General features: G+C 35.9%; 4 protein-coding genes and 1 non-coding gene across 5 annotated transcripts; 4 read left to right on the top strand and 1 right to left on the bottom strand.

The window, feature by feature from the left end:
- The first annotated feature begins 2,754 nt into the window (after positions 1-2,754).
- TRNAG-UCC lies at positions 2,755-2,826 on the top strand. Its single transcript has one exon. It is a non-coding gene; the product is annotated as a tRNA-Gly (tRNA).
- A 681-nt stretch (positions 2,827-3,507) lies between these two features.
- Positions 3,508-7,152, bottom strand: LOC109006362 (allantoate deiminase 2). Its single transcript, XM_018985634.1, has 12 exons — positions 7,050-7,152; positions 6,610-6,695; positions 6,191-6,294; positions 6,031-6,115; positions 5,789-5,905; positions 5,318-5,427; positions 5,134-5,239; positions 4,911-4,997; positions 4,366-4,608; positions 4,127-4,252; positions 3,884-4,045; positions 3,508-3,788 (listed from the first exon to the last, which is right to left on the bottom strand). Exons 1-12 carry the CDS (start codon positions 7,150-7,152, stop codon positions 3,663-3,665), a joined length of 1,455 nt encoding a protein of 484 aa, XP_018841179.1. The 3' UTR covers positions 3,508-3,662.
- A 1,041-nt stretch (positions 7,153-8,193) lies between these two features.
- LOC109006366 lies at positions 8,194-15,048 on the top strand. The gene is made up of 8 exons (XM_018985637.2): positions 8,194-8,284; positions 8,865-8,969; positions 9,167-9,615; positions 10,200-10,385; positions 10,922-11,029; positions 11,490-11,693; positions 11,778-13,669; positions 14,245-15,048. Exons 2-8 carry the CDS (start codon positions 8,894-8,896, stop codon positions 14,798-14,800), a joined length of 3,471 nt encoding a protein of 1,156 aa, XP_018841182.1. The 5' UTR covers positions 8,194-8,284; positions 8,865-8,893; the 3' UTR covers positions 14,801-15,048.
- A 3,860-nt stretch (positions 15,049-18,908) lies between these two features.
- On the top strand, positions 18,909-21,301 carry LOC109006367 (polygalacturonase QRT3-like). Its single transcript, XM_018985639.2, has 3 exons — positions 18,909-19,198; positions 19,353-19,589; positions 20,231-21,301. The coding sequence occupies exons 1-3, from the start codon at positions 18,962-18,964 to the stop codon at positions 21,287-21,289; spliced, it is 1,533 nt and encodes a 510-aa protein (XP_018841184.1). The 5' UTR covers positions 18,909-18,961; the 3' UTR covers positions 21,290-21,301.
- A 1,605-nt stretch (positions 21,302-22,906) lies between these two features.
- On the top strand, positions 22,907-23,587 carry LOC109006368 (RING-H2 finger protein ATL74-like). Its single transcript, XM_018985640.2, has one exon. It carries the CDS (start codon positions 22,977-22,979, stop codon positions 23,472-23,474), a length of 498 nt encoding a protein of 165 aa, XP_018841185.1. The 5' UTR covers positions 22,907-22,976; the 3' UTR covers positions 23,475-23,587.
- Positions 23,588-26,075: the final 2,488 nt, after the last annotated feature.

Below are 26,075 nucleotides of genomic sequence, written 5' to 3'. Positions count from 1 at the left end.
AAGAAGGCAGTCGGATCAATGATCAGATCGAACACATTCGGAAGCATATCCAATTATATAAAATGTCCTGATCTGCATAATATATATACTGTTATTCTATATGCATGATATGATACAATCTCGTACCCAAATATATAGTAATTGATAAGAGAAAAAAAGAGATACAATTGCTCATGTTGCTCTTCTATATTTATCTATGGAACTGGAAGAAACTCGCGGCGAGAAATCTCTGTATTGATCTAAAGTGAAGGAAATGAAAGAAAAAAGAACAAATAGAGCCATGACAACTATACGTACTTTCGACTGTCGTATTCTCTGTTCTGAATTAAGCTGGCCTAGCTAGCTAGCCATAGGTGATAGAAAGTTTAACCCAAGATTTTGGAGACAAAACTAAATCTGAAAAACATGATGTTGCAAAAAGAGAAAAGCAACCAGATAATCTTAAATAGATTAGTGGCCAGCACCGGGGCTCGGGACAGACTGCAAAATCCGATCGATACTAATGAGGTGCGGGGCAATGATCAGCTTTTCATCCACCACCATGGCGTGGCCCTTCTTACGTGGAGTAGAAGATGGCACCGGACCCTTTGGAAGGGCACTCAGAATCAAACTGCCCCCCAAAGCAGGGATTGATCTCTTCGCAATTTGCTTTACATTCAAGAGTCGTCTGCCTTCTAAACACGAAGCCAATGCAGCAAAGACAACCAGGAAAAATAGCAGCACAGCGCTTGACCGGGCCATAAAACGGGGAGAGAGAGAGAGAGAGAGAGTAAATATTTGTGAGTTTTGTTTTGAGAAAGAAATGCAAGGCAAAGGTTTGATGGGGAGAACTATGTAGGGGCAGGTATATATAGGAACTTAACACAGAGATCAGAGAGAGAGAGAGAGAGAGAGAGAGAGAGAGTGGTCTCATGTCGGAGTAGTGTTAATTAGGTTTCAAACTAAAAAAAGGAACGAGGAAATTACGCTGCGTTCGTGTGAGTTAGGTGAAAAGCAACAAAAGTCACCGGCCACAGTTTCTTCTGTCTCGGTAATTTCATGCACCGTCAAAGATGCTGATCCTCGATCCCGACATTAAACATTTTTGGACCCTTCCACTCGGCTTCATTATGATGATTTATGATTAGCTGCAGCATTAATTGAGGTTCCACATCTAAACTACGTACGCATTACCACTAGTACGTAGTACTACTGTACTAGTCATGATACTCTTCAGTAAAATTACGGAGCACTGGAATTTTTATCAGAAAGTTTGCACTGATCATCAAGCAATTTTATTAATCATTACCTAGCTTAGATTTGCCGTACTTTGTGTGTGTGTTGTGTGTATAGATCGATCATCCCATGATAAATTAACATGAGTAACTTCTACTAAAGTAATTACGCAGTAAAAGAAGATTCCTAATCCCACTATGATTATGTTGCCGAGTAGATTCATTAATGCATGGGTGCGTACTGTAGAATGGAATAAAAGAAGGAATGATATTTGGCAAGATGCTTAATTTGAGATATCACATAGAACACATGATCTTATCTCAGAAATCTAAAAACAATACTAAAATCAGGGAATTAGACCGATCAAAGTGGTCGAATTATTAGAAATTATATATATAAATAATATTTATAGTCATAGATCATATATAAGTGCCGCACAATGTGAATAATATAGAATCTACATAAAAAAAAATTTAATTTTTTAATTATAAATTATTTTTTGTTTTTTTAAATAAAACATCATATGACGTTTGCGCAACTCTGTATCTAGCTAGCATTACATCTAACCTTATCGGTGACATCTCTCGCGCATTCACGGTGGATAATGAACGAATCTATTTATATTCTGGCTAGACATTAATAATTATGGTTTCTGATTCCTCATCGTATCATGATCCATGACTAATACAATGCTTTAATTATCATTCTTGCTTTTTCCGATGGATTTATGTATTTGGAAGTTAAATTGATGTAAGATGAATTTAATTCTTTAAGAATAATAATGAGTTGAGATGATGGAGTGAGTTTTGTGAGGTCTAACTAAGATCATGAGTTTAGATGTGTTTAAATATTAAGATGACTTTAAATATATTTATGAGAAGTTAAAAAAAGTTGTGAGTCTCGTGTGTAAAGAAGTATTGAGTTGAAAAAGATTGTGAGTCACCCGTGTAAAAAAGTTTTAAATTGAGATAATAAGTTTAATGATTTAAAAGTTTGATATTTAAATATTAGATTCAATTTAAAATTAGACTGAAATTAATACAAGTTACAAATAGTACCTTAATGTTCCTTTCTTTAGTAAGAATGGGTGACTTTTTTCGGATTTCATAACACGTGATTATCGCCAAAATAATCAAAAAATTTTCACAACCTCTTAACACTTTACATTTTATATTATTTTTAATTTTTATTATTTTATTATTTTATTATTTTATCAAATATTTATTATATAAATAATAAATAGAAAATTTGAAGTAATTGAAAAACAATAAACTCAAAAAAAATTTTAAAATTTTAAAAATATAAAAAAATATAAAATGTATAGTGTGGTGAAAATTATGTAGAAAAATTCCAAAATAATTATCTGTTGCTGCTGCGGCCGAAAGTGCTCCCCTTTGTCTGATTACACTTTACGAGGTATAATATATGAAAATCTCTTCTATCTCACATTAATATATCATATATATATATTAATCAAAGAAAAATAAGGAAGAAAAATCACAGTGAATTAAATTTAAAAACTTAGCCGTAATATCATAAGCGTTTGTAGTCCAACGGTTAGGATAATTGCCTTCCAAGCAATAGACCCGGGTTCGACTCCCGGCAAACGCAATCTGGCCAGTTTCCGTCGTCCGAGGCATTCTGTAATCTCCAAGATGGGATGTCAACGTACTACTCTTTTTGCAAACCAAAAGTTAGTTCTACAATTCTATGGTATTCTTCGCAATTGCAATGGAGCAAATTATTATTATTTTTTATATTTTATAACCGAGGGTGTCCGGGCTAGCTTGCGTGCACCTCGACTAATCTCACGGGATCCTAAAGTTAACAATCCGGTAAACTTTTAGTGATCCTAAAGAGACTTGAACTGGTAACTATTAGGAAGCAAACCCGAGGCCGGACCATCTGAGCTATCTCTTAGAGCTAAAAATTTTGCTTTTCAAACCGGGCAAAATTAATTATATCCATCAGATCATAGCAAACCATCAACCATGCCGCATTTAAATGATTCTAATTGGACTTAATTTTGTTATAATTCATCAGGCTCTTCTCATCTTTGCTAGGTTTATGATTTGTTTTGCCACAATATCATAATCCATGCATTCATATAATTTAATAACACAAAAGAGATCGGACATGAAAGGTTACTAATTAAAAAGATGGTAAATATAGCATGGTATCACTCGAAATAATGACAATGGAAGAGCGACTCAAAACTCTTTAAACAAATTTCAAACAACTAATTATATAGGATTCATCAGAATCATTTACATGTACCCAAGTTGGAAAAGGATCACTGCAATATGCATGTACCCTTGAATAATGCTTCAAGTTGAGTTAAAAAGACAAGAATCTATTACAAATGAAAGAATTCATACCAACATGAATTACAATATTATATCATTATACTGGATTCTGCTTGCTGTACCTTAATGCTAACAAATGTTCTAATTTACATTTGTCTCTAGAAAATCTAAGATTGCCAAAGCAGCCGCCCAAACATCATCGTCCAAGACATGCTCTGCAGGGGAATGACTTATGCCTCCACGACAGCGGACAAACAGCATTCCGACCTGTTTGGATTTTTGCAAATTGTTATCATATAACATGATGACAGGGGATATTACATCTTGAAAAATGTGGATGAAGTAAAAGAAAACAAACAAGCCTTTGTTAAATGATACATAGCCATTGCATCATGTCCTGCACCACTCATCAAGGAAGGCATTTCATCTCGAACCTCGCCTATCATTTTCTTCGATGCTGAATAAGCTGCAGACTTCAGATTAGAACTCAATTCAGAATCACAAATCACTGCATTTGCATCATGCTGAAAGGTTCCACACAAAGTAAGTTATTAGTTGTACTGGTGGACAAAAGAAATTCAGAGTGTAATCATGAAGTCTCACACCTTACGCTCAATGATACAAGAAACTGAACGCTTCTCGCATATTTGATAAATCTGATAAGATAGTTCATAAATAACTGCCTCACGTCCCATGTCATCCATTGCACGTAAATCCACTGTGAATGTCACCTGCACCAGAGGTTCATTTTTTCCTTCAGATTATTTCACACTTATGCTAACAACAGAGTAGCCCAATTTGTGTTTGTTCTCAAGATCGGGATAGTGATAATTACAGTTTTTACCTGTCCAGGAATAACATTGCTTGCATTTGGCCATGCCGATATCTCTCCAACAGTGCAGACAAGAGAGGTGGAAAGTGATTCCACTGATATATCATTGCAATGAACATCATAATTAAGAAACTTTTTTGGATGTTTACAGAGACTTTCCAACAGCACCATTAATTCAGCAGCAGCTGCCATAGGATCATGACGCATAGACATAGGAACGGTTCCTGCATGCCCCTGTGAACCTCTCACAATAACCTGCAATGGAATATATGGATTGCTCAGTAACAAAAAATGAAGAGCTGAATAAAGTTCAACATAAGATCAGCATGTGCATAGATCATGAGTTTAAGTGGACCATACATATTAACAAATTCTAAATGACCATGACATGCCTTCGGAGAGGGAGAGAGAGAGAGAGATCAGGAGAGGGGAGTGATTATAACGGTAGCATAAGTGCTCAAAAGGTGGGGGGACACAAATGCTATGTAAGTATGGACTCTTCAATGAAAAATATTTTAACAAAAGTTTTTTAATAATGCTCGAAGTACTCTATGTACCTTTAGTCGTGTCTGTCCAGCTATGCCTTTAACTATTCCAAGAGGAAGCCCAAGCCATTCTAATGCAGGTCCCTGCTCAATGTGGACCTGCATCATCGAAACAAAATGGGAGCAGAATTTGTACTCAAATGTCCAAAATTAAAAGAACTAAATTTATAGCTGAAATCAATGAGGACATTCAGTTAAAACTGATTCTCAGCATAATCGGTGTAGACTCTTATACCTCAATATAACCCCAGACAGATTTTGGGTCATACTTGAGTTGTAACAGGTTTTCCTCTGTAATTTCTATGGAGGTTTTCTTTAGAACTTCTTGCACTGTCATACCTCTGAACAAGGATCTTGCATGAATAGATCGATAATAAACAGTTGTGAGTAGAAATAAGATTCAAGTTGCTAAAGGTAACCTCTTATCAGATATCTGCAAGGCTGTAGATGGTAAAATTCCAGCTACAGCAGCACTACCCAAGAAAGTAGAGTGAAACCTCACTCCCTCCTCATCACTAAATGCAATCACCTGCAATAGTAGGAAATTAGTAACATCTTTAACCAGAGTTTTTCCATACGCACCACCCACAATATGTTTAGATATACATCTACAGATAAATACATATTACAGTGCCACAAAAGAATTTCTGGACCATGAATGGGTCTGCAGTAATTGAAGTTCTAGCCGAATATGATACAGACAAAAATAAGAAATGATCTATCCACTCATGACTAGGTTATACAGTCATGCATATCAGAAAAAAAAAACCTTTGATGAATGGTAATATATAGTGGACTTTACATTTCAATTTAGAGTCTAACAATCACAAGCTAAACAACATTTCAGAAAATGACTCATCATATTGTTTGGAAGCAGATATTTCACTTACCTCAATTGGGCGCCTTAGTTTTCCCAATGTCCCATTAATATTCAAGACCTTTAGTGCAGATAATGCAGTGATTATGCCCAACGAGCCATCAAATATCCCAGCATCAACAACTGTATCCTAGTATAAAGAAGAACTATCCACAATCAACGTGTTCCCTGGGTGCGTGTGCGTTTTATCTGTGTGTTTGTATGCAGAGTATAAATTAAATTGAAGTGGGAGAAAATGGTAAATTAAAGCATCACCAAGTGAGATCCAATCAACAGAGCCTCAGCACTTGCATTCATTCCCTCCACTCGACCATGTACATTGCCCATCTTGTCTACCCATCTGCAAATCAACACAAGCATCAGTCTAGTTTCCAAAGCACTGTTCGACAGAAAAAAGAATAGAAAGCTAACGTACGTTCTCAAACCAGCATCCTCCATCCATCCACGGATAATGTTTCCTGCCCTCACCGAAGCTGGACTCATGAATGTCCTCTCAAGATAGCCATCAGCATCACTTACCTGTTTTATCAAGGCAACAACATTGACAACTTTGATGAGTCATTGACAAATTGACAACATTGACAAATTCGGAGCATGGTAAAAGCACACGAAAATGTGGTGCTTCAACATGTTAAATGTGATGGGGAGACGTAGACTGAGAAAAATCACAACTTTGATTTTATTGCAGAGTACTTATCTTAAACTCTTCTGTACAAAATATTGTCTTAGCAGCTGGAGCAGTGATACTATATTAATTTTTCAGCTGTAGTACTTAAGAGGCAAATCACATCAGAAATTGAACTTGGGGGGGCTTGACTTTTTAATTTTTATTACCTTACCAAGCTCATGAAGCCTTTCCACTGCCTCATCCCTTAGGATTTCGCGAAACAAGTCGTTCCTACCGCTTATTTCAGCATCATCTAAGATACAGAAAACATGACAATCACCATGACAACAGATAGATGCATATCAAATTGTCCCAATCATCCTCATCATCGCCATCATCATAACCACAGACAATTCATTAAAATCAATAACTTAATGAGGTGAGCTGAAATCTGTTCAGAACTCAACATTAAAATGAGATATAATAACATCATCTGATAGATACCCTTCAGAAAGAGAATAATTTTACCAGTAATAATAAAAATTAGTTTATGAATAGCAGCCCTATCGATCTTGGTTTCCTTTATTATTTTATCTTCCTTTTTGAGCAAGGGGAAAATGAAAAATGGAGAAGGAACAAATTAAGGAAAGGAGAGAGCCATAGATACCAGAGAAGATAGAAGCTAAAGCAGCAGTAGATAACAGGAAGAGCAGCAAATAGTCGAAGAGAAACCTTCTGGAGGAGAGGCATGATTGTTTTGTAATTGTCATCGCTGCCTCTGCCTTTGGCTGAGAGAGAATCAGTTGCTTACAAACTCATGTATATATCACTGAAATCAAAGCTGGCACTTGTTTTGCGGCTGGTTTCACTCACTCCTTGAGCGATTGCTTAATTCCCATGGTTTGATATTTGCGAAAAGCAGCCAGCCATGCACAGCAATGCACATGGCCATGCTGGAGTGCTGCAACATCTACATTAATGCGTACGTTTCTTAGTCACACGTTATTATCTAGTTTATGCTCAACTACAAACTGTTACATTATGATTAATTACTCATTCCAATATTACTGCCTTAATTCAGAGAGAAAAGATTGAGGATATAAATTAAACAAACAAGAAAGACTTGCATTATGATGAACGTTATTCTACTAAACTAGGCTTGAAAATTATGGATGCAAACATATAGCTAGATGAAAAATACTTTAGTCACAAAAAGACTATATAAAAGTAAACTCATAAATTGACGTGGCTTGATGCAATACGTCAGATTGTAAAATTACTTTTATTATAAAGTAAATCCAACAAATCACATGAAATTACGTCAGTTTGTGAGTTTATTTGTATATACTCTCTTTTTATATGTAACACTTCTCTAACTAAATACAACTTTTACAAGATTAATTATTAATTAGTATATAGGATGGTCAAGACTCTTGAGATTATGGATAAAGATCCTCTCCATTTCAAGTAAAATATATGGTATCTATTTAGTGTAAAATATAGAATATTTTAGCTTGAGGTGAAATGATAAAAGTATCTATTATTTTATACTAAATAGATTATATTATCCATTTCGGTTGAAATTGAGAGGACATACTCGTCATATTACCAAGATTATTATTTATTGCTTTACTTAGAAATCATATTGCGCTTTGACGACGTATTCCTCGTTGTGTCACGAGCCCATTAGCTGATGATTTCAATTAAGCGGCCCAATAATAAGAGCCCACTTAATACAAGCCCACATGTTTAACCCAGCGTCGATGGAATCCAATTAATCCCACAAAATGTTATGCTCCCCAGTCCCCAAGTCCTCGCTCTCGCGCCATTTTTTGTCCCGAAGTTCCTTCACAGCCAGCTTTGCTCCTCGCCGTTCGCCCTCACACTACATGATTATTACTTGTAACTTCCTGAATTTCTCATAAGAGTTCTATGATTTTTGGGGTTTTTTTTGCCATTAACTTCATCCTGATCATTGATCAATACCGTATTAATTTCGTTCTTTATGGGTGATGACTTTTAAGCTTAGCAGTGCCTTGTTTTGATTATGGCACCAAGTGTTTGATGGAATTTCTCACAGAATGCAAGCTAGTGATACGTTGTTACGTTTTCTAAAGAGTTTTTTTATTTTTGTTTTTTCCCCTCTTATAAGCGCTTAAAGAACCTGATCCAGTACAAAATAGTATTCAGATCCTACTAAAGTCCTAAGAGAATCCGTCCCTAAATTAGAGAAGGAGATCAATTGAGCTTTTATGTTATTATATTTGGGGAAAACTGTGATGTTGCCACTGATATATATACATATAAATCCTCATGTAGTATTAATGGACTAAAAAAAAAAGGCATTTTTTAGCGATTTACATATGAAATACAGTATTGAGGTGCTCTTCTTTTTTTTTTTTTCTATCGTTGCTTAATAAAACGTTTATTTTATTTATTTTATCTTCGGTATCAATTAAGCTAGGTAAGATGCTTAATTCAGGTGGTTAAAGGAACCTGGGGAGAGCGGTGATGGAGAGGAATCCTGCTGCCTGTGCCATGGAATGGAGCATTGAGCTGGAGAAGGCCCTACGTTCCAAAAACCCTGGTTACGGCTCTTTTTTCTTTTTCTTTTACTTCTTTATACTTCTTTTCGTAGATAATAATTTGATTCTTTAAGCTGGTGCAAAATGTGAGTTTGATTCATTATGACCAATTGAGAGAGATTAAACTCAAATGGTTTTATTTTGCTAAATTTTTACTTTTTTTTTATTAGAAATAAGATTTTCTTTATTCTCAATACAGATCTCTGTGTTGAAGCTATATTACGGACTGGGTCAAGGCTGGAGCATTGGAGTAGAGAACCTGAACCAACTATGGCTGTGTATAAGATGTTTGACTTAGTGCCCGGGGAGGATAGGCTTTTTGCCAACACCATCCTATTACGGCTTGCTGATGCTTTTAGGTTGGGTGGCAAGCACATCAAACTTGCCATTGTTAGGATTTTCTTAGCAGAGTACAGGCATCGTGGCAAGAAGAAGAAAATTAAAGAAAACAAAGGGATTTTATCGATGGCCACGGTTCACAATCACGTAGAATTGTTGAGGAGAGTAAAGATTGTTTTTGATACTGGGGATGCTGAGTTGAGGGCATTGGCGTTAGCTCTCTTTGGTTGTTGGGCTGACTTTGCAAATAACAGTGCCCAGATACGATACTTGATACTCTCTAGTCTAGTTTCGTCTGATGCTTTGGAGGTGAGATCAGTATCTTTGTGTCCTGTTAAAATTCATGGTATTTTCATTAGCATTATTTCTGCAACTCAATTTTATTCTCTCATTATTAATAAGAACCTTACAATAAATAAGATGTAAGCTTATTCATATAAGTCAACTTTATAATCACTCGTTTATTCATATGAGAGTTTATGCACCCCTTTGTTTTTATTCTAATGAATGCAAAGGCCAAAAATTGAGTTAGTTTTTCAGAAAAGATTACAACAAATGTATAAACTCTGAAGCCATAGAAGCTATCAGGAAATTGATATGGAGGACGTCAAGCCTTTCTATGGAATGTTTTAAAGAAAAAAATGCAAACTTTGGCTTATACTGAGGTCAAAAGACTTCATGTACAGATCAGCACTGACTGTGGACTTACTTAGCTCCTTGGACTTGTGGTTTTAGGTCTCATGGAGACTTTCAGGGGCACATTGTTCACCTACCCCTTGCCCCCTTCTTCTTTGTCCACTCTTTTTAAAAAATACTTAGTTCTTTACCTCAATTGATCATCTGCACGGAGTTTCCTGGAAGTGATCTGGAAACATTCAATTTGGTTTCTGCAGGTAAAAGCGTCATTGTTTGCTGCTGGATGCTTTTCTGAGTTATCAGATGATTTTTCTTGTATTGTATTGGAGATGCTGGTTTGTATGGCAACTTCATCAGAAACATCATCTGCTGTAAGGTTAGCTGGGGCACGGGTTTTTGCAAAGATTGGGTGCTCATATTCAGTTGCAAATAGAGCTTACAAGGTACTGGACCTCTTCTGATTTAGTTTCAATTAGAGATAAACACACGGAAATCTATATGAAGCTGTAAATTTAGTTCCATTCTGGATGCAATTGCCCTTTTTTTTCTCTTTGATAAAAAAATGCTGGGGATGGGAAAGGTGCATTGAGAGAGTCAATCCAAGTAACATGTGGTAAGGTGATATCATGCAACAATAGTGCAATGTTGGTAGATGTATTTAACTGCCCCATCATGATAGATATCTTTGTGAAATGATACTCATCTTTCTGAATTGTTCTAATTATTGACCAAAAAGTAGCTGTGTTTTGTGATGTCGGCAAAGGCTTGACTACTCAAATTGAAAATCTTTACTTGTAAAGTAAGTTTTTTTTCTTTTCTTTTGAGCAAAGATTGGTGTTCACTGACCATAAGCAATTTGATCTTTCTCTTGTTTTGGCTACAGTTTGTCTGTTTGGTCAAATATATCATTAATTTATACAGTGAATGACACTTACATTTAATTTATACGGTGAATGACACTTACATTTGTTTGTCACAGACAGGTCTAAAGTTGGTGTTGGACTCTTCTGAAGAGGATTTTTTGGTCACGTCGCTAGTTTCACTCACCAAGCTCGCTTCCAAATCAACCATTCTTATTTCTGAACAGGTATCCTTTCCCATCATAATTTTCTGTGTTGTTGTTAAAGAGGCAGGAGGCATATGTGCAGAGATCTGCTTTCCTGCCTGTTCTTAAAACTGAAAAATAAGTATATTAATATTAGACTATCAGTTACACAAGATAATAAAAGAAGATTAAATAACAGAATATTCATTACAAGTTTTCCAACTGTGCGTATATAAATCCGTACATATACATATCTTGTCTGCCTAGTTCAGCTCTTATTGGCAGAACGCTTATATATTAAGCTGTGCTGTGAATAAAATTCTCAATTTGAGATTGTAACTAGCAATGCATTTAAAAATTTGGAGGTGAAGTATGGTGGGATTAAATGGATGGCGGTAACACCTGCTTGTCTATACTGAAAAGTGGTCAGAGATCATGACGTTTTATTTGATGAGTTGTGGCCATATCTGTAGTTAATTATATCATTTACATCATGATGCAGGTGGACACGCTTTTCTCATTTCTTACACGAGAAAAAACTATGCGTATTAAAGCAGCAGTGTTAAGATGCCTGCATTTCATTTTCATAAAAAGACCATGCCATTTTCCTGTGAATGCAGATCTAATCAAAGCATTATTGAGCACTCTAAATGAGCCCGAAGTTCCTACATTCATGCAACATGAAGCTCTAAAGATTTTACATAAGGTCATTTCTGAGCCATGTAGAAGAACTTGTGATTGAATATTGTTAAAAGTTACCCTATGTTTACCAATGTTAGCCAATATGCAGATCCTTTCATATATTCCACCTCATTTGCCCTGTTTGGACATGCCTGAAATCACAAAGCTGTTAACCATTGCTGAAGATTCCTCCCAATCTCCAATTATGTCGAAGAACTTCTTATTTATCCAGGTTCTGGTAGATATATCAATCAAGCTTAGGGGAATAAGGGAAAGGGAATCTGGTTTGTTTGTTTCCTCGCCTCTGCCATCAAGGGTAATATTATTGATCATAGATCAGATTACATTGCTGGTAAAGCAATTATTGGATCTTTGCCAGATTGACTCCCCAGCGTTTCAAGGAGTTCATAGTCTGCTCAACCTTCTTGTTCTTTTGGTTGGAGAATATACTGATCTGGGCGTTCTGGTGCTGGATAAAATATCTTTGTTTATTGAATATGTTGCAAATGTGCATGACCACGTCATGGCTACAAGGCAATCGGATATACTATTTCATGAGATGGACTTCAAAAGAGAAAAGAGTACAGTCATTAAGTCAAAGCTTTTACATATCGTATATAGGTTTGTGGTTGCCTGTCTTGAAAATCTCAATGAAGCTCGTGCTCTCACTGTCCCAGTGTTTGAAAGAGTGAAGCTTCTGGTTGAAGGTGTGTGTAAGTGCAGCTCATTTGATTGTTATTCATGTACAATCTACTCCCTGTTACTCCACCATCGAATCTTTTGGGGTTGCTTGTTGAAAGGAAGTGAGGAATCTTGCAGTCATAATAGAGACTCTATTAATAGTTACTTGGTTGAGAAAGAGACTATTACCCTAGAGTCTGCAAGTAAGATGTTGAAAGATGGGTATTACTGGCCTGCTTACAAAGCTGGGACATATGCAGCATGCCAGGGAGACTGGTTCACTGCTGCTTTCATATTTCAGCATTTAATAACAAAAGTTCAGTCTGATATTTGCTACTGCTGGTTAACATCAATATTTCAATTAGCTAATTCTGAGAGGAAACTCCATCTACTGGTTTTCCCAATACAGGGGTCTACTTTAGCTGATTGGTTAAAGAAGAACGAATTTCCAGCCAGTTTTGATTTAAGTGAAGTCAGAGGAGATACTGCTGGAAATAATAACAAGCCTAATTACTGTGAGGAGTTTGTTGGGGCTTATGAGGGCATCTGCTCTTCTGGTAAAACATTAGAAGCTGCTGTCAGATCAGGTCAAGAATTTTGTTTCCAGAGATGGTTTCTGCATATAAGAGCTAAACTTTTAAGAGCCTTGGTAGATATACTAAGAATTCTAAGAACCATTCCATTTAACCTGGACAACATTAGCAATAATGTGGAGGTTGAGAGGAGTATATTGGTTGAGTGCCTGAAATCTTTGCCTGAAGTTATTCGGGTCTCTTTGCGGTTCAAGAAGCTAGCACAGGAATTTGATCTAATTGCCACATCTTTTATTGGTATGGACAGCAAGAGTTCAAAAGTCGTTTCATCACTTGCACTAAGTTGTTCGCTTTTGGCCTTTAGTACTGGTTTCATATTTTTTGTTCCAAGTCTTCCCACCGATTGTCTTACATCTTGTGGTCTGGGAAACTCGGAAAACTCTTTACGTGTGATGCTAAAACAAAATTTAGTCGGGCGTTTGTGGCATGTAGACCATGAGATAAGTAGAAATCTCTGTCAGCTTTTTGATGTCAGTGGACAGCTTAAGATGTGTTTTGACTTGCAGTGTAGAGATAAAATTTTGAAGGTTGGATGTGAAGAAAAGGATATTCTTTCTATCTGTAGTTATGCTGTTTCTGGGATAATTGGTTTGCAAGAGGTAAATAGAGAGCATAACGAGGATATTTTATCTCAAGTTGCCAAGGGTGGTTTACAACTTTTGTGGAGCATTATCATGAAATGGATACATATTCCTTATCAAACTCCCAGATACTTCTTTAAAGTAAGGTATGCTAATGAGTTTCCCGGTGCTGAGCAATAGATTTCTTTTACGGCTTATATTGATTGGAAATATCTTATTGAATTATTTTGTATGTGTGGCGTTAAAGGACCTACGCTAAAGCTTTTTTGTTTTGAAACAACCTAGTTATTAGTATATTTTCATCTCTAGAGCATGGATAGATGACACAAGCTGCAACCTTGGTGATTTTTCTATGCCAAAGGATGAGAGACCTCAGATTATATTTTAAGATCTGAATGAGGTAAATTTAATAGTAAATAAACTTACAGGTCAGCACGAGGTTACTTAACTTGTTGTTTCTTACCTGTCTGCGTGCATCTTATGGCTACTCTTTGGATTCGCATTGTTGTTCTTTTATGGCCAGAAAAAAGTTGACTTGTATTGTTGAACAATATCAACATGGAGGCGGTTCTTCCTTTTATGATTGCTTGAATTTTATAATATGAGGAAAGGACTCTCAGAGTATTTTATTCATTTGGCAAAAGGTTTTTTTTTTTTTTTTTTTTTTTTTGGGGGGTATTATTTTTACTTCATTTTGATTTGAAATTTGCCATGAATTCAGGAATTGCATTGGGTCGGAGCTCTTTGCCTGCAATTCGGACACTAGGAACCCAGATGGAATATCTGTATTGTCAGGCTTCCACCTGTCTTTAAACCTTTGTCTTCAACTGATTAACTTGCCGCCGAATCTCCCAGCTCAGGTGACCAAGTTATACTGCATTCTTTATAGTAGGGTATCCTTTGAGGAGCCCAGGCCAAATGAAGAAAACAAGGAGCAGATGTTGCAGGGTTCCCCAGCTTGGGAAACTGATGACATTGTAGAAATCAACGAAATGCTACTGCATCATGTGAAAAATTTAAGCACCAAAAAGATTAATAATAGCAAGCGTAGGAGGCGTGATGACAACGAGGACGGGGTCTATGCATTTGTGCATTTTGAACCAAATGAGAGAGGCCAAGGATTTGAAAGTTGCTTGCTTGATATTTCTGGTTTTCCAGTGGGTTCTTACAGAATTAAATGGCATGGTTGTTGTATTGACAATCAGGGTTCTTATTGGAGCCTCCTCCCTCTGAATGCCGGACCTGTAATCACTGTACGGAGATCTTCCCTTGGTTGATGTTTTATAATTACATGTAAATGATTTTGTTTGCTGTATCAAATGTATTTTCTATCACAGAAAATGTCGTTCTCCCATCTTATATTTTATCATTCTTAACCATCCCTGTTACGGGGTCGTTAAAGGTTGTTGGCCCAAACTTATTGGGATTGGGCCGAGGTCCATTTTAAAGTCATTCAACCCATGGAAGTACCAATTGGACTTGTATTAGAGCACTGTGCACAAATAGGTTCCATTTGGATGTTGAATTGAGTTGAGTTCTTTATAAATAGTTATGAGTTGAGATGATAAAATGAGTTCTGTGGAACCCATTTAAGATGAGTTTAGGGTATGTTTGGGACATGAGAGATGAGACATAAAATTCTTATTTCATTATTACAACTTTCTCAAATTTTCACATAAAATATAATAAACAATTTAACTATTTCAAATCTCATAACAATAAACATCTTTTTCAACTTTCCGTAAGCATTTAGATTTCAAAAGGTTGTGAAAATGCACGGACAAGGCTAAGTGCTTTTATCCGTGCAAATATCATCTCACTTTCTATTCAGTTCCACTATATAGAGATTGGCAAGGATGGAGTCACGTAAAAAACTATTGCCTTACGGTCATGCAAATAGCACATCACATATCATACAATTTGTGCACATCTCAAACCAATCCTCGAGGAGTACTTCAACCTTATCTTATTAAATTACAAAAACTTAAAAAGAGAAAAATGATATTTGTAGTTATAGAATAAATTTCGCATATATTGACCATTACAATATTTTTGTGGTTGTATTTTCTTCTCCTTAGGTTATTGTTGGATAGTGATACTAATTTTAAAAAAACTATCTTACTATATTATTGTCATCCGTAAGATAGTTCGATTTGATTAATTTTGTATGGATAGCAAACAGAGCTGTTTTGTAATACAATAATTTGTTTAGATTGCTGACAGAATATAAAATTCAAAGGCATTTTTGTTAAAATATTGGTGGAAAGGTCGCTCAACGTCCTCTATCATCTTTCCCATTTGGTTCCAAGAAATTGTTTGGTAAAAATATGGATAAAATCTTTTAATGTATGAGCTGACATTAGAACATTCATATTTTATATATATATATATATATAAAGTCTAGTAAAAAGATTTCATGCTCAGAAATACACAAATTGACGTGACTTGATATGATTGTAATACTTCTATATGTTATGTGAACTTCAATGACTAATACAATCAATATGAAAGCTTGGAAGAGAAATGATATTTATAGTTTTAAGGTGTACAAGTCTTTATATTCATTTTTAAAAAGTGGGTAAATATGAAATATTTATATGAAAAAAATTAATTTTTAATAATAAATTCTATTCTTTTTCAGATGGAGTGTGCGCAATTTACACACTATATAACTACATCCAACATGACTCAAGCCTAGAGTCCTAATGCAATTCCTTCACGATTCACCCACCTAATTTGAAACTTAATAAATATCCACAAAGATTTATTGAAGATCAGGTATTAAAGTGGATTTACACATAAAGAAAAAGGTGGGTTTCAATAAAGAAAATTATATAGACACAACTATTACGTAACTTTTGCTAAACTAGCTAACAAGATATTAAATTTTTTAAAATTTTATTCGAATTTTAATATTTGAAAAATAATATTTTCAAACAGGGCTGGTAGGCAATCAAATTGGGCCAGCTTATGCATTGAATGGATTCTTTAAGTATGTTATATGCTCATTATAATGGTATTTTATATTAATAAAGTGTCGAAGGTGCAGTCCTCCTTTCGGCCAAAAATAATAAATAAATAAATAAAGTGCCACGATTAGTCTGTAGTTGCTGCCAACAAGCAAAGAAGCTTTTGTTTCCTCTCTCTTTATCCATCTCCAATTAATATGTAGCAAATTCAAGCAATCTAACCCAACAGCATAAATGGGACAATAAAGGCAAGTCACGATCGAGCATAAAAGCTAATGAATTCTTTATCATTCTCTTCTCATTGTCGTCAATGAGTAGTACTCCACACTAATACCTTACGTAAGACCTAAGATAAAACATATATCATGAGCCTTTAGTCATGTTGTGATCTGGTCGTGGCTCTAATTATCACATGACACACCTGCATGCATGCTTTTGTCTGCTAGCTGGGAAATAAGAGCATAATTTACCTTATTCAGTATGGTGAAAAATGAATGGGGACAGTTGGTGATCATAACTGGCCGGTATTAATAATAACCATTTGGCTATTACTTCTTGTGTGTTTCTGACTTGACTATCAGAACCTATATATGAATTTTCATCAGGACCATGATGATCATGATCAATAACCCGGCCAGCAACAACCCACCAAAAAAATTCACCTTAGCAATAATAAATGAGAATGTTATGAACACAAATAGATTACATAAAAGTAAATTCAATTACAAATTAACGTGACTTCTTGTGATCTCATATTATATCTATTTTATAATAAAAATAACTTTATAATCTGATATATCACATCAACTTATCGGTTTATTTTTGTATAATTTTTTTATAACTAAATTATTTTTTATAATAAATATTGCAGGAAGTTTTGATTGTACCAACAAATTAGTGAACAAGATGTGGCGCCAAAAGAGCTTTTCCAATTGAGATCTTGATTATAGCCTGAGTTTGATACCCATAAAATGCTGCCTTACGCATAAGAATGTTCGAGATGGGCTAAAAGCAGTCTCTGCAGCAGCTCAGTATCATCTAATAGAAGTCACCTTCGAGCCACGCGAATACCTAATTTTCACCGTACATGCATGATTTCGATGATATTCATGTAAATCACATGGATTAAGTAGGTTTTGGTTGAACAAACAACAAAGTAGGCAATTGCTTGCCGTTCAGTTGAAAAATGGCCGTGCATGTTTTGCCTGCAGAGCGCCTGCTGTCAGAATCAATCAGATGCAAGACAATTAATTAAGGATTATATATATAATCATTTTTACATATTTATTATATATATATGCTAAGATCAGCATCACATTCAGTACTTCCTACTGTCCTAGATGATCACATACTGCACTAAAAATTCTAGAAAGTGAAAGCTAAACCACTGATCATTCACTGCAGACTAGTGTGAAAATTCAACTATGTAATTAAATAAAAAAATTATTTAACCGCTTAGAAATTTAGAAATTTATTTTTATAAGATCTCTTTATAATTATAACATTTAACATATATAATAGATAGCTGGAGATACTTTGGCATTTTTTATCCTCTCATGCACATTTGAACCTTCTCAAATTATGTACCATGATTTGATTAACCTCTTTGCTTCCTTTTATTGCAGTTAATTATAAATTTAAAAATAAAAATAAATAACCTAAGATAAAACATATATCAAGAATGCTTAATTTATAAGACATGATATCACCACTTATCAGATCATCATCACCGGCATAGCAACTAACCTACTAAACTGATCATGATATGGGTGGCCTACATGATTAAGGTACTTGGAGTTGGAGCCCTTATACGTTATATATTCCTTCCTGAATTATATGATCGTTTGCCTTCCTTTGTAGAGGTACCTTTTGCACAACGTCAAACCTTTTAGGGTCCCTAAAGTAAGAAGTTGGTAACTGCTCGCTTTCCTGTCAAGAGAGAACAAATTAAGATTCAAAAGCTTGAGCCAATTCCCATTTCCCACCTCTCAATATTATTAAGACAATCAATAAAATATTATTTTTTATAAATCCCGAACGTACAAAGAAACACATGACTTTATCAGAAAATCAAAAAAATTATTTATTATTTTAATAGGATTCACTTTTTTCTGAATGAATTTTTATTGAGAAGATTCACTTTTTTTTACGAAAACGTCATGTCAAATTTATAGGTCCAAAAACTTATACCTACCATTATTTTAGAAAGAAAAATTTTACTCATCAAAATATAACGTGTATGTATGAAAATGATGAGTCACAAATCTCTTTTCAAAATATCGGTACATGAAAATGAAGAGCGCCGGTGTTATGTGTGTGATCTTATAATATGAATAAATTTCCTATCACATCTTAGATAGTCCCTTCTCTTTCCATGTCCCCCAAGTCTCCCCCTTTCTCTCTGCCTCTCAAGTCACATATATATGGGATGCTCTCACCAACATGTCTTTAACGTAGGGGAGACAGATCATGGAAGCAACCGTGGAAGGGAAAGCTCTGATATTCTCCATGCTAATGGGGTTGGCTAGTTTCATTGTAATTCATGTTAATGGAGAACATTCTCCGGTGGGCCGGTTTTCCGGTGATCACTATCATGACCAAATTCGCAAAATGCAAGCCTTGAGATCCTCCTCCGTCCGGCATGATTCAGTTTCTCTTGCACCACCGTCAATCTCGCCTTCTCCTAGCTACGCTCAGCAACCACCGGTACCAATACTTCTTGTTCTATTAACCTCTTAAGAAAATTTTGGTAATTTGTGGGTTCCTGTAGTTTGTTCTTGGCCAACTATTTCATAGTCTTGGCCAATAATCACTCTTCATACATGTTACTGATGATCATGATGATGGTTGATGCATGTAGGCTGCATCAAGTCCACGTGTGTATCATGTGACGACATACGGTGCAGACCCAACGGGAAGAGAAGACAGCACAGAAGCACTCCTCAGAGCAATATCAGATGCAGTCCAAGGTCCAAGTGCGGGGTCATTGATAGAGGGAATACAAAACCTTGGGGGAGCACAGATTAATCTTGAAGGCGGGAATTACCTGATTAGCCGACCACTCCGATTGCCGGCCACCGGTGTGGGGAACCTCAAGGTATTCTCACAAAGATATATGTCTGGGTTACTTCATCTGTCTTTAAGCATTAAAGCATTGTTTTCTACTTTTCTCATTTCAAACATATATAATTATTCACCCATCACACCTAACAGTACGTACAAAGGTGGCCGACTCCACATGGCACGATATCATAGGCCACTGTGGCTAGACCAAGTACCTTGCTGATATAGAGGTCTTCATGTTCTTGTGGTCACAGGTGTGTTAGAAAATTGTTAATGTCTAAAACAGTTGGTCTAACATGACTCAGAATACTTGACTTTTGGGAAATGAATGACTTCTTTAGGTTCTAATCAAAGCTATATATATATATGCCGTGAGCAAGCAAATTCTCCTTTCGGCAGCCTTTCGGAAATGCTTTCCTTTAATCTAAAGGAGAATATTGCTCCATGGTTTTTCTGAAAAGTAAAAGACTTTTCTTTTATAATGATAAAGCTAGTGGTATCTGCAACAGTTTTATGGTGCCATGAAGAGAAATCCTGAAAAGTGATTGCACTTTTTAGGACACCTAGCTAGGAATCCGTAGCTCTAAATTATATGGATAGAATGATTTAAAGTCAATTTTGCTATAAACTTTTAAGATGTGTAATTCGTAAACTTGGCGTATTTTGATGAAACAGATACATGGAGGAACACTGCGTGCCTCGGATGATTTTCCAACTGATGGGTATTTGATTGACTTGTCGGCTTCATCGACCAGCAATATGGAAGAAAAGAGAGAAAGATCCAAGGATTCTCAGCAATTGTCTTCATCATCACCTTACAGTTATGAATACATAACCCTCAGAGACCTCATGTTGGATTCAAACTACAGGGGTGGAGGCGCTGCTGTCATAAACTCACTCAGGACAAGCATAGACAACTGTTACATTACCCATTTCACAACCAATGGGATTTTGGTGCGAGGTGGCCATGAAACCTACATCCGGAACTCCTTCCTTGGCCAACACATCACTGCTGGTGGTGATCATGGTGAAAGGAACTTTTCAGGAACTGCAATAAGCCTAATGGGCAACGATAATGCTGTCACGGATGTGGTCATTTTTTCAGCTGCAATAGGAATAATGGTTTCCGGTCAAGCCAACATACTTTCTGGGGTGCACTGCTACAATAAGGCCACTGGTTTTGGTGGCACTGGGATTTATCTGAAACTGCCCGGTTTGACACAAACCCGAATCGTGAATTCCTACTTGGACTACACTGGTATAGTTGCTGAAGACCCTGTACAGCTACACATCTCTAATACCTTTTTCCTTGGAGATGCATACATTGTCCTAAAATCAATAAATGGGGTTGCACATGCGGTCAATATTGTTGATAACATGTTTTGTGGGTTCGATAAAGGAGTTGAAATTGTTCAGTTGGATCAAACCAATGGACCTTTCAAAGATATCGAACAAGTTGTGGTTGATAGGAACAATGTGAGAGGGATGAACATAAAGTCCACAGTTGCAAGGGGGTCTGTGAATGGGAAAGGAAACTCGTGGGTTGTCGACTTTAATCATGTTCTTCTATTTCCTAACCTTATTAGGAATGTGCAGTATTCGTTAAGTGCTACTGGCAGCCAGTTCCCCAACCATGCCTTAAGGAATATTTCTGATAACCGTGTTGAGATTCAGACAGATTTGGATGTTCCTGCCAGTGTATATGTCACAGCAGACCAAGGGATGCTGACCTGAGTTTGGGTTCAAGAAGTACTTTCTAATTATGAGCAATTTCTTATACAAAAATCTCAAAATTACAACAGAACATGTAGTCATGGTGGAATATTAGTATATATATACGAGATTAAAGTACAAGATATATTCTTCATGAGCTGTTTTAATGAACCAAGCTCGCTAATTCGAGTTTGGCTTCAGATATCAGCTAAAACCAAGTAGAATAATTTGTCTTGAAGCTGAACGCAAAACGTAGGAGTTTCAGTTCCTATGAAATTCATGGTGTTCAAAGCTGCAGCAACTCACGAGCAGACAACTAAATTCAACATGTTTTAGTCCAGATCTAGAAGGTCTAACTATATGTCATAAGTTCATTAATTTCCAAAAAACTTTCTTTAAGTTGACAAACCTGAATTAGTTGATAATATTATAGTTAGATGCAAACAAGTTTCAGGATGGAATAAGCATAGCCAAAGGTCCAAGGGTTGAAATTCAAGCTTTTAACTTATAATATCTTGTCGTATTAATATTAGGGGTGTGGTTGGGTATTAGTCATCCCAGCCATTCGGTTAAGAGTTGGTGAGCCAACTTAATTGAAAAACCAATTTAGGAAAATAGCAAAGAATATGGTCATCAGGTCTTGGCAAAGTATTTCTAAGTGAATTTTGTTAAATTATAATTTTCATAAAAGACGAAAAATGATAGTTACAGTCGTGAGTATACAAACACCTCGTAATTATTTTGAAAAAAATGAATATATACGAGATTCACATGAAAAAAATTAATTTTTTAATAGTAAACTTTATTTTTTTTAAAAGTAATTATATAACACTTATATACTCTACAACTGCATATAAGATTACTCATAAAAGATACCAACTTCAACAAAATCAAAAACAAAAAAACAAAAAGGAAGAAAGAGATTAAATTATTAAGGCCCAAACTCCTTTAGACTGAACGGGAGAATAGTGGTAACGAAAGAGCTCCATTAATGGGCCTTTCGAAGGCTGAGTGTTCAATCATGGGCCAAGTTTTGTACCTTCAATTTTTATGCACCAAAGACCAAAAGCATTACTACATGTATGGGAAAAACTAGAGACACTGGCCATCATCTAATAGAAAAATTATATGCACCAATTATTATTTATTATTCACATTTCACATCTTTATGAAAAACACTCCCGACCATATTTTATGAAAATAAAATTATAAATATAAAATGTGAAAATAAATAGTAGCCAATATTTTTCCATCAAATATTCCTAATATGTATTAAAGAGAAGTTTCTGCGAGGAGAGTGACTGAACCCCACGCCTCAGTACTCTCCCTCCCATCTTTAATTCTCCACCAAAATAAAACATCATGTCGGCCGCAACTCGATGATCAAGAACCTCCACCCAATAGGAATTCATAAAATCTGATCTCGAGAGCTATATCCAACGAGCGAGGCGTACACTTTTTCTCTTCCTTTGAAGCGCATATATATACATATATATATTATAATATATATAATCAAAGGCAAGGGAAAGACAGTGAGTGGATTATCCAGTAAGCATGATCATCCCAATTATTCCACTCCTTCCACCATTACATATTAACCGCCACTCCCCATTCAGCACTCACTACTCTATCATCCTCAAATGTGTGCTTTCTCTCCACCTTCTCCATTTCTTCATCTGCAATTCTCCCACTTGTCTCGCTCTGATCCATGGCTGGAACTCAACCCCCCACCCTCAGTCCCACCATGAGTACGAGCTGTGATGATCATGATATTCACCCTCTTGAACCGGGCATGAATTTCAATATTATGGTCATTGTTGCGGCCATTCTGTGTGCCTTCGTTTGCGCTCTTGGACTCAACACCACGCTACAATGCGTGTTTCAATGCGCAAATCGTGCCTTGACCGAGCCAGTCCAGTGGATAGCCTCTCGGAGACTGAACTCGGGGCTGAAGAAGAAAGAAATGGTGGCTTTGCCAACTTCGACTTACACCAATTCAGGGTCTCCATCTTCGGCTTCGGGTTGTGCAATCTGCCTAGTGGATTTCGCGGACGGGGAGAAGATAAGGGTGCTGCCAAAGTGCAGCCACCGGTTTCACGTCGCATGCATTGATAAATGGCTCCTCTCTCACTCTTCTTGCCCTACCTGCCGCCATCGCCTTAAATCCAGCGACTGCATGCCCCATCTACAGATTGTCACCGCCTAGTGAATATATAATATATATATATATATATATAGAAATAGCTAGATAGGTATATCATTCTTTTTGCCATAGAGTTCTTAGCTAGGGAGATCGTCTCAGCGGCCTTTGTGTATAAGCTAGTGTGATGTTTCTAATTTTATGCTATTCCATGAAATTATCAGAGTCGGCCTTGTGATTATTTATATATTTATTTTAAGAGGATTAATACCTTATACAAAGAGGAGTAAGAGGATTACAGAAATTCCAAAACCAGCTTATAAAAAACTGTAATTCTTACAAAATCTAGTTACAATCAGGATAATGATCAGAAAAAAGAAAGTTAATGACGCAACGTGGGAATATCTGTTACGATCTAAAGAAAAATATCAATCATGTGTTTAAGTAATTCATAGAGAGAGAAAATAATTATTTTGTTGTACCCATTGCACCAAAGGAAGGAAGGGTATCTGCTAGCTAAGGCATTGCCTTCTCTGTATACATGGACATGCAATATCAAAGTGTAAATTAAGCACATTTGAAATATTGAAGAATGTCAACCCAAATTATATTGAAATGGGATCAAGGAGGCAGCAAATTATTCTTGAACCAATTAATTAACAATAAGAAGTACCGAGCATACTTGCCTTTATATGAACTTATTATAATGTTGTGGATTCCCTTTCGATGATGGTCATGATGTCTATGGGGATTAACCATGCATGTAATACCTTTCGATGATCATCATCATGATAACACCTAGCTATATATATGTTTTGTAGTTAAAGTAATTATAAAAAAGAACAGTAATGATCAGCCATGCATGATAAGTTTCCTATGGTCATGTACATATAGAGCTTTTTTGGGCCAATTCCCGTTTGCTTAAAGCAAAAAGATATCAATTTAAAAAGTTGGCTAAAAAAAATTATTTAATATATAGTTGTGATCTGATCCTGGGTCCAAAGTTTTGTTGCAAAATATGCTGTGGTGGAAGCTGATCAATAAACCGTACTACTTGCACGGGCTAAAAGCATGACCACAGGATTGTGCTTAATGAACTTTTTGATTGGCATGCTTAAAGACAATGCTAGCTGCACCCACTTGAGGATGTGAGAGGAAGTGGATGCAGGATGCAAACTATATATATATATATATATATATATATATATATATATATATATATTTATATATACGGTGGATATATAGATCAGCCATGATGCCCTACATGCATGTAATTTCCTCGTAAGCATTGTGAAATATTCTGGTTCACAGCTTGTTTCCTAAGAAGCATTATGCTTTTCCAGCTGCGTACGCACATCAAGATTCAAGAAAATTTTATTCGAGGTGGGATCGATGTTTGTTGGCAATTATCAACAATTACAAGAAGTGGAAACGTTGCGTGAAATGTACGGTTTTGCGTAAGACTGCTCAGGCCAGGTTCCTTGAGATGGTTCACACTAGAAAACAATGGCTCAATTGCTTATTTCTTAAATGCTGGGTTGTACGTACTTTGAGAGGTTTCTCCAAGTTATTGGTTAGTTTAGGGCTTGTTTGTGTGGAGCTGGTTCTGTTTGTGTGCAGTCCGATTTGATGACATGATCTAACAAAAATTCGTTACGATTTTTTGATAGATTTTCAATGAGGCTTGAGTTATGGAGCGCAAGTTGGACCCGTAATTAGGATTTTTAATAAATTGTATTAAATTCATGTACAGTCGCACTGTATCCTTAATCTTTCATTTGAATCAAATCCTTTGCATGCAGCTCTGTGAACACTGGACGTAAGTAATTTGTTGAACCACATAAATCTTATGTTTATATGTGATTCATTTCATTTTTCTCTATTTTTTTTTCTCTTTATCATTTATAACAGTTAGATGGTGGCATGAAAATTAAGAAACCGGAGACTCCATCAGGCTCACTGTAGAACTCTTTCACTCTAACAACCATTGAAAAAGGTATTAATGGAAATTATTGATTCAGTCTGATCTGAAGATCATTTAATGAGTACTGTGCAAGTTTCGTAGTTAATTCCCAAAAACACTTTGTATAATTTGCTGCTGCTAAATATGCTTTCGCGTATGCTTGCAGAAGTCGAACAGAAAATTGTGTCGTGCCGCTTAAAAACACATCCTTGATCATTGCAAGTTTGAGCCAAAACAATGCATTCAAGTATCAGTCGAAGCAGTCTCGTGCCTTCGACAACCATGACCTCGTACTTGGCAAGCAAGCAAGCAAGCAACCTCTCATTAAAAGTTCTAGAACCGTCCTGTCAACTATTTCGAAGCCTGCTTTTCGACGCATCACGCATTAACAGGGTGAAAGACTTCCACGCAATTAAGCCAATATAAAAAGATCACATGTTTGGCAAATATGATAATTCTTAAAATTAATAGTAATTTTGTTTCTAAAAGTTTTTTCTCTCTCTATTTACAAAATCCAATAAAACATTAGCTCCACTCAAATCATTTCAATAGTATTCACACAATTTTGAAATGAGTAATGCTAGATACAGTTCCCATTTGGGGACTGCAATACAAGCCTAGGCAATTTTATCTTTAATTTTTTAAAAAATTACAAAACTATCCCTTCTGAAATGATGATTTTTCTCATTTAATAAAGGGCCTGC

Source organism: Juglans regia, chromosome 4 (genome assembly GCF_001411555.2).
Source record: "Juglans regia cultivar Chandler chromosome 4, Walnut 2.0, whole genome shotgun sequence".
Classification (NCBI taxonomy): domain Eukaryota; kingdom Viridiplantae; phylum Streptophyta; class Magnoliopsida; order Fagales; family Juglandaceae; genus Juglans; species Juglans regia.
This window is presented reverse-complemented; position numbering and strand designations above follow the sequence as displayed.